The sequence below is a fragment of the Gossypium arboreum genome, chromosome 12 (assembly GCF_025698485.1).
Source record: "Gossypium arboreum isolate Shixiya-1 chromosome 12, ASM2569848v2, whole genome shotgun sequence".
NCBI lineage: Eukaryota > Viridiplantae > Streptophyta > Magnoliopsida > Malvales > Malvaceae > Gossypium > Gossypium arboreum.
In genome coordinates this window covers 110,363,182-110,377,653 of record NC_069081.1, presented here as the reverse complement: position 1 = coordinate 110,377,653, position 14,472 = coordinate 110,363,182, and the positions used below count along the sequence as shown (strand labels likewise).

At 32.9% G+C, this 14,472-nt stretch overlaps 2 protein-coding genes across 2 annotated transcripts; one reads left to right on the top strand and one right to left on the bottom strand.

Annotated features, from left to right (window-relative positions):
- Positions 1-1,181: 1,181 nt before the first annotated feature.
- On the top strand, positions 1,182-3,449 carry LOC108479676 (uncharacterized). Its single transcript, XM_017782405.2, has 9 exons — positions 1,182-1,585; positions 1,670-1,745; positions 1,913-1,952; positions 2,042-2,100; positions 2,195-2,232; positions 2,483-2,546; positions 2,792-2,845; positions 2,948-3,046; positions 3,227-3,449. Exons 1-9 carry the CDS (start codon positions 1,398-1,400, stop codon positions 3,281-3,283), a joined length of 675 nt encoding a protein of 224 aa, XP_017637894.1. The 5' UTR covers positions 1,182-1,397; the 3' UTR covers positions 3,284-3,449.
- LOC108479675 (ubiquitin-like modifier-activating enzyme 5) lies at positions 3,363-9,891 on the bottom strand. The gene is made up of 14 exons (XM_017782404.2): positions 9,447-9,891; positions 8,873-8,941; positions 8,642-8,755; positions 8,369-8,497; positions 8,077-8,145; positions 7,840-7,992; positions 7,684-7,720; positions 7,135-7,217; positions 6,966-7,040; positions 6,478-6,552; positions 6,238-6,324; positions 6,036-6,160; positions 5,702-5,751; positions 3,363-3,837 (listed from the first exon to the last, which is right to left on the bottom strand). Exons 1-14 carry the CDS (start codon positions 9,534-9,536, stop codon positions 3,698-3,700), a joined length of 1,296 nt encoding a protein of 431 aa, XP_017637893.1. The 5' UTR covers positions 9,537-9,891; the 3' UTR covers positions 3,363-3,697.
- Between the last annotated feature and the right edge of the window lie 4,581 nt (positions 9,892-14,472).

Below are 14,472 nucleotides of genomic sequence, written 5' to 3'. Positions count from 1 at the left end.
ATAATTTTCACTTATAAATATCCAGATTAAAATTCATAACTTAAATTCTCATCTTTTAAATTTCAAATTATTGTATTTGAATTTTAAAGTGACGTGGGCACTCATGACTATAAAACTTAATTTAAAAAGCACTACTTATTTTGAAGGACTCCAAAATTATTATATTTTTCCTTAAAGAAATTAAGTTAGAATATGTTGTTAATTTTGTACATTGAGATTAAGTAAAAAATTTAATCAATCTAATTTTTAATTTAAAAATTTTAACTTAATTATCATTACCAATAATAATTTCTATCAAAATTTGTCAATTTCTATCAACAAATGAGGAGACACGGAAGAAAATGTAGTGATGCTAATAGTAGACAATTCACCTAGTGCAAGTGGAGAGCTAGAGTTGTTAAGTGAGTGGGGAGATTGAGAATACAAAAGATAAGGCTGAGAGTAGTATGGTGGCTAGGATGCTTAAAGGCCAATACTGTCTCCATTGCCTAGAGAGAGAGATTCGTGTTTGGTGGCGCTAACGTGGTGAATCTGCTATTATGCTATCATCATGGGACGAGTCCACGTGAGGGATATATATATAAAGATGCTTGTGATGAAACACATCCCGTCATTCCTTCTAAATCGTAGTTCAGAGTTGTCAGGTCCACGTGGGGGTTTTGGTGGCGTAAAGAGTCACATTCTGAATAAAAGAGTAGATATCGAGTGAAGACCTTCCGTAGAAGATGGGTGGTTGCTTCACGAGGATAATCAGCTAGGATCCTTCTAGATAAAATGAGAGGTCAGTTGAAATCAGACCTCCCAGGCCATATGTTTCTTGGTGACTAATCAATCGACATTGAGTGGAAATGTGTTTCTTAAGTGTCCCATAGTGCTATAACATGTTCGATGCTGAAGGAAGTATAACAGATTAATGATTGGATTAGAATTTCTAAATAAAAAAAGTAAAATGAATTAATTTTTTATCTCAAATTTTATCAAAATATAAACAGAAGGATATATTTTAATTAGAAAATTATGGTATTTAAATTTTAAAAAAATTAAAAGAAGTATAGAAGTTGAAGTTAAAAAAGAAAACTTTTAGAGAATTAATATTGATACATCAAAGTCAAAATTTGCTTAAATGAGTAGTTAAAATTTCTATTTAACATATATACCACAAGTTCAGATCCTTTCTTCTCTTCACCAATATTGTAATAAAAGATTTGAATACCGACTTACTCTGAAGCGCACGTGCGATGCACTCTCCCGCCCTTCCTCAGCTTTCCCGCTATTTTCCCAGCAGCTCAGCTCTTTAACCCGAAGAAAGTAGTAACATTTTCTAGCGGAAGTAAAAAAATCCCAGTAGATTTTCTGGCATTTTCCTCCAAGGAACAACCCCTTTGTCCCCTTTCCTCATGAACTGCCGCGATGTTGCTCTGGTCTCAACGGCCACTATCTTTGGGGCTTTAGCCTCTGCTTTTGCTTACTATACATTCTTCTCCAACCCTAGTAAACCGTCTTCTCGAATCAATTCGTCTGCAAACGGCGACGTTTCAAAGCAACGCTCTTCTCAGGATCCTTTCGATCCTTCAAAACGCAAAGGGTTAGTAAAATATTCGCTTGAATTTCGTATTCTTGGTTAAAAATCTAATCTTTCTTTAAAGGGTTATTTTTGTTTGTGTTTCAGATATTTGTCGTGGGATGATTATTTCATGGCAATTGCTTTTTTATCCGCTAAGAGATCCAAAGACCCAAACAGGCAGGTCATGATTTTAGGTTAAAAGGTTTCATTTTTCCATTAAATTATATATAATCGCAGCTATCCATAGTGCTTAATTTTGCAACTGGCTTGTTTATTTGTTTGAATATCTAACTTCTGGATAAGATAAAATTGAGACGTTTGATTTTAATATTTGTATTGGTTTTTCAGGTTGGTGCATGCTTGGTGAGTCAAAATGGTATAATACTTGGTAAGATTTTTGCTTGAATTTCAATCTTTAAATTTAGCAAATACTAGGCAGCATAGTTTATGGATGTTTTTTTTCTAAACTCTGTTCAGGCATTGGCTATAATGGGTTTCCAAGAGGTTGTTCTGATGACCAGCTTCCTTGGGCAAAGGTTTGATATATGCTATCAATGAATAAACTTCCAAGTTCCAACATTTTCATGGCCTAGTTCATTTAATAAATTTGTGCTTTTAATGATGTCTCAGATGTCCAAATCTGGGGATCCATTGGAGACAAAGTATCCGTGAGTACTATGTTTTCTTTAGCTCTTACTCATCCTGATTTGCAACTGATGGCTTAATCTTGCTACTTATGTTTCTCTCTGTATTCGTTATTCATGGTCATTCATCTAGTGCATTAATCTTATTGTGTGCCCTGAACCTTTGGGATGAGTTAGTTGCAGCTGCTTTTATCAAATCGAAAATCGTTTTTGTGATGATTGAATGCGTTCTTAATACTCAGGTCCGATACTTATTTTGAATCTTCTATTGTAGGTATGTGTGTCATGCTGAAGTCAATGCTATCTTGAATACAAATCATGCATCCGCAGCTGGCCAGGTCAGTTACTCAAATGCTCTATCGCCTCGCTAAATGCACGAACCGAGGATGCTTGAAAACAGGCATGATTTGATATTTAATAGACCCCAAGTTAAAGCACAGTATCAAAATTTTATAATTTTACTAGTATTTTCTTCTGGTTTTTCTTACAAGTTCCTGCTACTACAAGTTTGCAATTGGTTTCCCTGTAAAGGTTCTCCAGTAATGGCACTGAGGATCTTCCATGTTTTTGTAAAATTTTGCAGAGGCTTTATGTGACCATGTTTCCTTGCAATGAATGTGCAAAGATAATCATTCAGGTTTGATACTAATTTTATGGTTGCTAGTAAATAAAGACTCGTCGTTTTGCTCTTTTTCATCCGCATTGTGGTTTACCACCTATGAATTTGGCTATAATGCAGTCAGGTGTCTCAGAAGTCATATATTTTATAGAAAAAAGACTGAATACAGACACAGCATATGTTGCTTCGCACAAGCTGCTATCAATGGCTGGTGTTGAGGTAATCCTTCGTCCATTGTTCGATGATAACAATGATATTAGCTTTACTCAGTAAAGCTATCTAGGGCTGTTGGTTTTTCAGCACAAAAATGTCTTCACATGCTTTATCTTATTCAGTTTTCCGTAAGATTTTCTTTATTTGTGTTTAAGTTCCTCAAACGAATCTGTATTTTCTTTCCAGGTCAGAAAACATCAGCCACAGATGGACCAAATTTTACTCAAGTTCATGGAGCTGTAGTTTTAGATTCGTGTCTCAGTTTTCATCTTGACAAACAAGATTGTCGCTTCTTTTTATATCTTGCCTCAGACGTTCGCTGTTGTAACTGTAACACACCGTAACAGTCACTATTTATGTCTTTCAGATTCGAGATGATAATTTAATACATATGTATCTCCAACAAGAATCTGCTCATTTGAGATCATTGCATGATCCAAAGTTTTGGGAATTCTCTGTATTTGTTAAATGAAAGAAAAATTGTTCAAACCCTAAAATGTATAAAATTTTCGGGAATGGCTTGATCATTTTTGCTTGAATGTTGAACCCCAAGAACTGCTGCATTTCCCCCTCAATGGTAACAAACGATGAACTCTAGGAGTGTTCCTAATTTCCCAATAAGTCACCTATCTCTCAACTATAAGTTATGTTGGGACATTATGCAGCGTTCAGAGCCTCAAGTTGCCGCCGCAGATCTTCAAGGTCATCAATAGCAGAATCTGTGGCTCCAGATGCCTGGGGCTTTTGAAATTCATCGGCACTTGGGAGCTCACGAGTGAGACCTTCTGGAAGCGCATCTGAATGAATAGAGAGAAAAGTAGCTTAGGGAAATGAGAGCAATATAACAAGCAAATGAGATGCTTTAAAACTTCAAGGTGACTCCAAAGCAACAATCAAATAAGTTACACTTTCCAGAAAGGTATAAAATTAACCTAAGGGCACCATAGTGTGATGTGGTTGCAGTTTTACATTTAATGACTCTACAGTCATGCTGAATGTAGAAGAAAACCGGTCCCCCAACGAGATTCTTTGGAGGCTTATAGGGTCACAACTGCATGCTACCGGCTATTAGGTTGCGCTAAGCAACTAAGGTTTTTTTGGTATGGAAACTTCCATATAACAGTCAAAATTCCAATGTTTAAGAGATCCAGTGTTGTCAAGGGCATAATGTGCGCACGCTAGGCACTAGAACCCTTATATTGACTTAGCCACAAAGCACAAGAGAAGCACTAGCCCAGTGAAGTAAAGCACAACTAGTAGTGCAAGTTTTTGTAAGTCTGTGTACATGCACAGACACATATATCAAGCTTGACATTATAATGAACTCTAAAGTGCGGTCTAGTTTATCTACAAAACATGCAATTTTTTTATCAGTCAATACGCATATTTTTCTTACGGTAACTGTTTGTTGAATGCTCAAATATTGCAAAGTATAGAGTTTGATACAATTAACCCTATCTATAACAGCCCATACTCTATGACAACATTTCATTATAACAGCCAAGTTTGTAGTAGAACTGATTTATGTTTTATTGGTATCCTTAATAACAACAACAACAACAACAACAACCACCACCACCATATACTATGCAATTGTTTTATTGGTTAAGATGCATGATTTTCTTATAGTCACTATTTTTTGTTGAATGCTCAAATATTGCAAAGTATAGAGTTGATACAATCAACTCTATCTACAACAAATACCTTCTATAACAACATTTTATTATATCAGCTAAGTTTGTAGTAGAACCGATTTTTTATGGTTTATTGTTACCTTCTATAACAACCACCATAAACTATGAAGTACACTTTTTACTAAATTAGTTTTCTATAATAGCTTCTCGCCTCAAATTTTAGTAAATTTATTTTTATTCCCAAGTAAAACAAAAATCATAAATTTTAGTTACGATATTATTTCAATAAAACGTTTAAATTTTACATAAATAAAATATATTAATCATAATAGTCTTTAATAAATAAATTTACATTTGTGAATTTTATTAAATATATGATCTAAATCTCACTAATTAATAATTAATATATAGTTTTTTAAAATTTGAAAATTAAAAAATTCAAATATGATCTAAACCTTAAATGCTATTATAGGTGTATAAGAAACATCTGTATATAACATTCAAAATCTTGGTAGACAAATGGAAATATTAAAAGAGGATTAACTGTATTATCCCTTTCTTCCTAGTAAAGATATATCAAATGATAAAAAAAAGTGAAAATAATAGATGATCTTAAAAGAGAAATTCAATCAGGCAGCTTATTCACACCTATTGTCTTGCAAAAAAGCACACCTAGGAGCACTAGGCATGCACCTCATCAAATTGGCCTCCCCTAAAAGGGTCCGAAGTGCTTTTGTTGTATAATGCTAAGGTGCAGGTGTGCCTAGGTGCACACCTTGATAACACTAAGGAGATCAATGGATTAAAAGACAACTGGAATAAGATGGCAATTCTTCTCAAATTTTTTGTATAGGAGACCTCTAAAACTCTATTCATATATTTAAAACTTTATGAGAAGATAATGCAATCATATATAAAAGAAAATCAGCAAAAAAAAGAAGAAGAAGAAGAAGAAGAAGAAGAAGAAGAAGAAGAAGAAGAAAACTGGAAGAATGTCCAAAATAGAGAACATAAAAAAGAAATACACCTGAACTTGTGCCACATGTACTCTTTGCCGGCTCATTATCATCGACAACGCTGCAAAACAAGACAAAATACATAAGCTGGTTAACCTCCCGAAGTAAAACCATATAATGATATGATCCATGAATAGAATATATGCAAAACAATCTATAACATCTTTTATTCTTTTAACATCATAAGAAGTACGTCAGTAAATCATTTATATAAATTTGCAAATCCAGTCAAATGTCAGAACTATATAACAATGAAAACCCAAAACAAAGAGTATTAGTTTTCAGAATCTGAACTGAAGGTTGTGTAACATTCACTGGTCCATCTCCCAGTGTTGTGATTTGTACCTTATGTTCCACTCATTATCAACATGGAGTGGCATATCTCCTGCTGCAGTAGCGGCAGCAGCTTCAGCCTCCATCTTGGCTTTCGCTGCAGCATCCCTGGCTGGCTTTGCAAGAATGTACTCTTTCTGCAAAACAATAATCCATTCCATCATCAGAAGAAAACCCAAGTGACCAGAAAGACAGAGAAATCTCTTTCTCTTACCTGCCGCTCCAGACAGGCAGCATTTGAACATTGGGGATTTGGCTTCATTGTCATTGTTGGGAAGAAGTCTTTAAGAGAACTGTACCCCTACAATCAAGCAACGAAGCAAAAATCTATCATAAACCAAAGGCGATTTCAAGAAGTCATTAATAATCTGGTAAGAACACCTCACATAAAGCAAAGAATTAAACAACAGACACTGTATACAGAAATGGGAGGAAGAGCTAATGTAGGATTTACCAAGTAGGGAGAAACGTGTCCAAATCCCAACAAGAACTTTAGCGTATTTTGGACTAGAAGCCCAGCAACAACTCCCTGATAAGTTAGTTCATATACTGGATGTTAGGAAAAGCACGGAAAAAATTATTTTAGGTACCAAACAGTAATATTGACAAATTAATGATTATTGCTGATACATATGCTAAATTCAATTTAATGATTTAGGTACCAAATGGATAAACAAAGTACATTTGCAGCACATATCCATGCATGGCATAAAAAAGTACACAGGCATGCACATATTGACATGCATGCCTCGATGCATTGATATATGTATATGTGTATGTGTGTTTATGTGAGTATAGATAGAAACAATCATGTCTTATATTTGTACCTATATGTATAGGTTGATGAATTCATGTCTATATGTTCATATGCACATGCATGCAGGCATGCATACTACAAACGAGAAAAAGCCAAAGGATGCTGCTAAAAATGAAAAGCCTTACCATGGTAGTTGGCAAAGATGCGGCACAAACCCCTTCACGCTTGAGTGTTCGTTCATCCACTCCAGATGCTACAACCTATATAAAGGAATAAACAGCATACTCATTTTTCACATTCTTATTATTTTACATCCACATTAAGCTAATATCTTAGATTAATGGATGAATGTACCAAAGGAGGTGCACATGCAAAACAAGCAGTTTCTCCCGGAATCAGCAACTGTATATGACCTGAAACTGCATCCTCAGATACACCTGTCCAAAAATTTCCTCTCTTCAGTAATCAGAAGCAGCGGATGGGCAATCCAATAATACCTTTTATATCTTTACTTGGAATCTTCTCAGAATATTCTCCACAGAAGTGCAATATGGATAAACACATGGTATGCAAACCACTAAAAGTTCAAATTGACACATGAAGAGGAATTACACTGTAGTTATCATAGATGTGTCAATGATAAGTCCAAGTCTACTCATATTCCTTTTTTTTCATTATACGAATATTGAATTAATTAGAGTCAAAACTCCATATGCATACTTCAAAATCTTGTAGTTTAACCATTTAATGAGACAGTCTATCAATTTCACAGGATTACAAGCATCTTTCAAAAGGAAACTTTGCGATCCAATTGAAAAACTAAAAATAATAGAAGGCATTTCTTAACTACCAATGAATTAAATTAACTTGATTACTAGTAGCTAATGAAAAATAAGTTCTTACCAGACTCCATCCATGCCTGATTCAACTCATTGCAAGCCTGTATGTTTTAAAAAGAAATCAAAAACAGTTCATTTATAAGGAGGTCATCAAACTCAGCACCTATTAACTTAGATCCAAAAGAAAAACAAGAATGTTTAGTGTAAAAGTCATTATAACCTGGTTGACCACCATCCTTGCTTCGTAATTGTCTACACAACTTAAAACAAGATCCACTCCGGTACCTTCCTTACTTGGGCGACATGTTTTATTCTTTAAGCTTGACATAAAGGTTTCAAATCCTTGTACGGTAGTGATATTCAGCGTATAGCTCTAAAAAAATTAACCAAGCATATGCTTAATGCTTTTACTCATAAAACATTACTACATAAAGGGAGTGGAAAAAAAGGCACTTACCTCAAGCACAACATCAGGATTGATATCTGAAAGGGTCTGAACAGCAGCATCAGTCTTTGTCATACCAACCTTAACCAAAAGAAATTTGGAAATCAGACTATCCGTATAAAGGTACAGAAACAAGCTTCTGTCTTTATCAATGCAAAAAATGTAGCTGCAGCGAAAACAATTAGTGGTACTTCGATAATGTTTTATTATTTTAAGGGAATCTTTGGCTTACCATTTAATAGAACATGTCATGTTCCAACTAGAAGACAAAACAAAACAGTTAGGAAAGGGCATGTATACTCACCTGCTCTGGGCGAAAGAATAGCCTATTCATGTTAGCCAACTCCACTTTATCATAATCATACAACAGAAGTCGACCAATGCCGCACCTTGTCAGCATCTCAGCTGCAACACTGCCAACACCACCAATACCCTGCAAGTTCAAGAAGATTATCAATGACAACAAAATCAGGACAATAAGAACTGTCAGTCTACAGTAAAATGATGGAACTAAGAGTATGTGCTAGGCAAGGCTTTATTGAAAAGGGATCTAGCAAGCAGAAGATAAAATACATACAACTATGGCAACTGAGAACTCCCGGATCCTTTCATAGTTCTCCACGATACCCATTCTTTGAAGTGCCATGAGCCTACTATAGGGATTGCTATCAACCACCTCAGCACTCATATCCTGCCACCAGATTGATTATATATGCATTAGTATCACAACCAGAAACCATAACCAGAAAAATATGCAGAAAAGGAACTGGAAAAAAACTGTCAAGGAAAAAGTACATGAAATAGAAACCTTGACTTTTGATCGTCGAACAGGTACAGACTTAGCAAGATGAGTAAGACGATCAACACGCAATTGCAGCTGGAACAGGAATAAACAAGTTAGAACCAAAATAAAAGGCTCAAACATTGCTAAATATAACTTTTTCTATCTTCATAACTACAATTTTTCAAGTTTTCCTGCATGTTATAAACAAATTCTTCATCACAGAAACATTAATTCAACTCTGCCTAATAGAATCTAGTCATCCTTGAAAATAACACAGACACTACATTACCAATCTTCATTGGTAGATAACATAAAATGCATGAATAAGTTATTCACATACACAAATTAGCAAATTAAGTGAAAACAAAACCCTCAAAGAACCCAATTAAAACATAAAATGTAGCAGACGAAACAACTGATAGATCAACAAAGATCAACCCAGAACCGAAATGAATCCGATTATTCACAATTCAACAAGTATAAAACACAATAAAGCTGCGGACTTTCTAGATCCCCACAATGGTCTAAAAGATACATCTCATTAAACCAAATACTAGTAGACATGCTTGCATGTAATTTTAGATTGATGAAAATGTACCTTGTCAATTGAAGCATGAAGAGAAGGATCAGACAAAGATTGCCTTATAGACAACAGATCATCAAGCATCTCTTCCAATTCCACCTCCATTATTAATCTTTCTGTTCTTCTCTAAAGACCCAAATTTTGTGCTTGTGTTAGAATCCCAGAAATCCTGCAAAACTGCTGTGGCAGTGGTTTTTTTGCTTCCCCTTTAATTTCGATTCCGGTTTTGCACGCCCAGGGGTCAACTGTTTGCCAAAGCTGCTTTTTTGATGTAAGAATCAGTTTTCTAATAGCGTTTCGATTTGGGCTGCAAGAGTGCGAAACTAAAAATTAAAAAGATCAGTGAAGCAATTGGGCTCAAACTATCAGAGGCTAGTTTTCGTCTGGGTTTTTCCGCCTCAGAGAGATGGATTTCAGGGATTTAAGTCCAAGGTCATGAAAGCCCCATCAAAAGCAACAACAATCATCTGTTTTAGGTTAAAATCTGCCATAAATGCTTGTACTCTTCAAAAACTTGAAATTTGATCCCTTTCCTTTTATTTTCAGAAATTTAGTTCCTCTACTTATTCAGATTTCAAAATTCATGCCCAACTGCTAATACTATTAACTTTTTGTTAAATTCAAGTTAATTACAATATCATTTTTTTAATTACATGCTATCAAGTGAGTTTTTATTACTATTTCAAAATGTTACACCAACAAATTTAATGAAAAAAATTAACAGTGTTAACAGTTTGATTTTTTTGATACTGTTATACAACAAAGAGTAAGAAGGAGGATATGATGGTGGTGATGAAGGCCGGTTCACCCAGTTGGTTTGGAGAGTCGAAGGTTACAAAGAGTGGAGGTGGAAATAATTTGGAGGTTTAGAGATGATAGTAAGTTGGTAAAGTGTATGCTTTGTATCTTTGAGAGTTGATCTCTTTCTTCATCGTCTTTAGGGGTATTTATAGGCGGGGTCCGTGTAGGATGGTATTAACATGTTTGACCTACCATTGAGCCATCATTGCAGAACACGTGAGAAGGATGTATTCGATAAGACGAGGATGTCTGTGACAGGACAGATCCTGTTATTCATTCTAATTCGGTGGTACAGAGCAATTGAACCCACATGAGATTTTGGTGACTAATAAGATCATGTTCTTAACAAAAGGTCAGGAGTTTGGAGGAGCGAATGGTCAACCTCTCACATTTCTGGGTGGTTAAGACGGGAGGTGAGGTTTCTAGCGACCTTCCAATTGGTAGTTGGTGGAGTTCATCCCTTAGTGGCTCTCGGGAGGCTTTTTGTCTTGTCATGTGTCTTTATTCATGGAGAGGTATAAAATACTTAAATTTTGAAATCTAAAACGTAGAGTGACTAAATTCCTAAAAATAAAAATACATATACTAAATTCTAAATTTTTAAAAAGTATAAAGACTTATGGTATATTTTAACCTTTGTTATACGTAAAGTTAATATTTTTTTTGTTGAAATTTGTAAAATATCCCTATACTCTTTTAAATTTTAAGATTAATTCATGTACTTTAATTTTATGACATGATCTTATACTTTTTATTTGAAAATCTTGTTCCAATTGATAATTCCATAAAAATTTTCATTAACATAGTTGACATGGAAATTATAAAAGAAAAAAATATTTTTTGTTGTTAACATTTAGTTTTCTTTTTCTTTTTTAAATCAGTCTTTACTTTTTAAAAATATTGTTAGAATCGATTTAGAATAAATCAGAAGAAAAATTTAAACTTTGGAGATATCTTGTAAAGTTTTAACCATTAGGTTGTTGCCCATATCTTGTCAAGTTTTCACTCCAATTAATATTTGTTTTGTTGTGATTTCCATCCTAGTTTATTGAAAATAAAAAGTAAAGAAATGGGAGAGGAGTGGAATAAACTAAAGACCTCTATAGAGTGGATTAAACACTTAACCATTTTATTGGTTAATCTTTCCAATTAACCCCTTATGTTTTAGGGTTTAACAACTCTCCCATGCTTAAAGAAATTTCGTCTATAAAATTTACCTATTTCAAATAGATGAGGATACTGTTGACAAAATGCATCTTCTTATTCCCACGTTGCCTCATAAGTGCCATGGTTCCACCATAGTACTTTCACAATAGGGATCTATTTCTTTCTTAGAACCTTTACATCACGATCTAGAATTTTTATGGGTTCCTCCTCAAAGGACAAATCTAGTCTCACTTTGATCTCCTCAATTGGAACGTTATGGGAAAGGTCGAATCGATATCATCTCAACATGGAGACATGGAAGACGTCATGATTTCAATTAAGTTTTGGAGGTAATTCTAATTAATATGCGACTTGACTGACTCTTTTAAGGATGTAGGTTCCAATGAATCTAGGACTTAACTTGTCATTTCTCTTGAACCTTAGCGCATTTCTTCATGGGGATACTTTCATGAAGATTTGATTTCCGACACTGTACTCAATGTCTTTTCTCTTTAAGTCTGCATACGACTTCTGCCTATCCGAAGTCATTTTCAATTTATCCTGAATCAATTTGATTTTCCCATCAGATTCTTGTACTACTTCTGGACTCAAAATTTTTCTTTCACCCAGTTTGATCTAACACTGTGGTGTTCGACACTTCCGTCTATAGAAGGATTCATAGGGTGCTATTTGTATGCTCATTTTTTAAATGAACATTAAATGGTATTCATTAATAGGGTGCCAGTTTGTTTAAATGAACATTAAATGGTATTCTTGTTGATTTAAAAATTTCTTTGAACTCATGGTTTTTATGTATACTAGCTTCTTGTGTTGCATTCATTTTTAAATATTGTATTTTAATTACAATATTAAGCATAAAATTTATTTTTATTTGAATTATTGAATATAATTAAAATATATTAACTTTTCAATTTAAATATTACAATATAATATTTTCAAATAATAATTAAAGCATTTTTAACATATTCAACATATAATATAGTTTTACTTTATATAATTAATACAAAGTAACATTATTCAAAATAATAACTAATTAATATAATTAAATCTAATATTAATTAAGTATAATTGAGATGCTTAAATTTCTATTAATGTAACAACTTTATTTTACCTCAATAAAATCAGAGAAACTTTTTAAAAATAAAACTAATACAACTTTTGTTTACCTCAAATTTTTTAAACTAATAATTGTAAATTATAATTATAATTATAATTGTTACAACTTTTTTCCTATCGCTTAAAGTTTTATTTAAGTAACTCTATTTTAAAATTAGCAAAACTTTTTAACTAATAATTATTGTCGAAACCATTTTTTAAAGTTTTTTGGAAAAACGAGAATCGACTTTTAAAGCGAAAGTTTGGAGTCGCCACCAACCTTTTTTTGAGGTGGAATCGGATCACCTTGAGGTTGATCATTTTAATAAAATATTTGATTTATTAAAATAATAATTTTAGGTTAAGAAAAAGGGTTCGGGAGCCGGTTACGCACGAGGAAGGGTTAGCACCCCCGTAACGCCCAAAATTGGTACCAATTGATTATTGAATGTCCTATCGTTGAAAATTTGGAAAAGATTCAAAAATACGATTCCTTTAAAAATGTATGAAAAATTCGAATTGGATTTTAAGGTTCTCTCGCTCCAAAGAAATAAAATACCACATCCAGCACGTTAGGACACGATACTTTAAGTCTCCAAAAACTGAGATCACCTCAAAATTTCTAAAACACACAACGAACTCCTAAAAGGGTACTCTGTTATTTGGCAAAACGGAAAAAAACGAGACCCAACACGTTAGGGTACGATTCCCCAAATTTCCCAAACACGAAACATTGCCTTGTTTTGAAGAGTTTTCCAAATAAGCAATTATAAAATCGGCTTAAAATATATTTGTTTGGCTTACTTTAGAGTAAAAAGCAATTGATGTTGGGCGGTAAGTTAGAATTTTAAATCATGATGCAATAACAAGGAAAAAACATAATTATAAGCATGAAGCAATAATATGTGAATACAATATGAAAACTAAAAAACAACACATGATATGCAAAATAATATGACAACTAGAAATCAATGACAAAAACAATTTAAAGACTACTAAAAATATGAAAATTTATAAATGAACAACACATGCTAGCTAAGGTTTGAGATAATTTACATATTAAGAAATAAGAACATAATATACAAATGACAACTAAAATAAGCTTTATGAAAGGAAAAAGGTTGGAAGTAAATAATGTACAAAATATTTTAAAAAGAATAAGACATGGCTATTTAAGGTGGATAATATACACATAATAAAAAGATGAAAATAATATATATAATGTGGCCATACTACATAAAAGAATTTGTAATAAAGAGAAAACAATTGTATTTTGGAAGAATAAACTATATACAAAATACATTTGAAAAGAACATATATATATTTAATAGATTTAAAAGAAATTATATAAAATAAGATAACATAGAATTAATAACGTATATAAAATAAAACTAATTTCATCATATGCATAATAATAATGTATAAAAATATTTTAATTAAATATTATACAATAATTTAGAATAATACTACATAAAATAGAATTTTAAAATAACACTTTACAATTTAAATAAGTAAAACAAAGTAAGATTATTAAAGTAACCTAAAATGTATGTTTAAATAATTTTTAAAAAAATTAAATGCTAAATAAATTAAAGAAATAATGAATTATATATGTTGAAATGGAAATAAACTCAATTGAAACGAAATTAAACTAAAGGGGACAATTAATAAATAAAACAAACCATCAACCAAAATCAGGACCCAAATATAGCGCGTGTAAATTTGCAAGGTCCGAAAAAGCAAATAAACCGTGCCCTAAAATAATTTCTTTCAGCGCAGACTGAAAATTAGCCATTTAAAGAAATCATGTGCATAAACCAAGTCAAAAAGCTGTCTGTTCCTTCCCCATTGCTATTTCCTTTTATTAACTATTAAAACCAAAATTTTTTTTTGTCAAAAACGTTTTAACCTTTTATTTTTTTAAAAAAGCCCTAAAAGCTTTATGAAATTCTCTCTTCTCCCTCACTCTCCCCTTTGC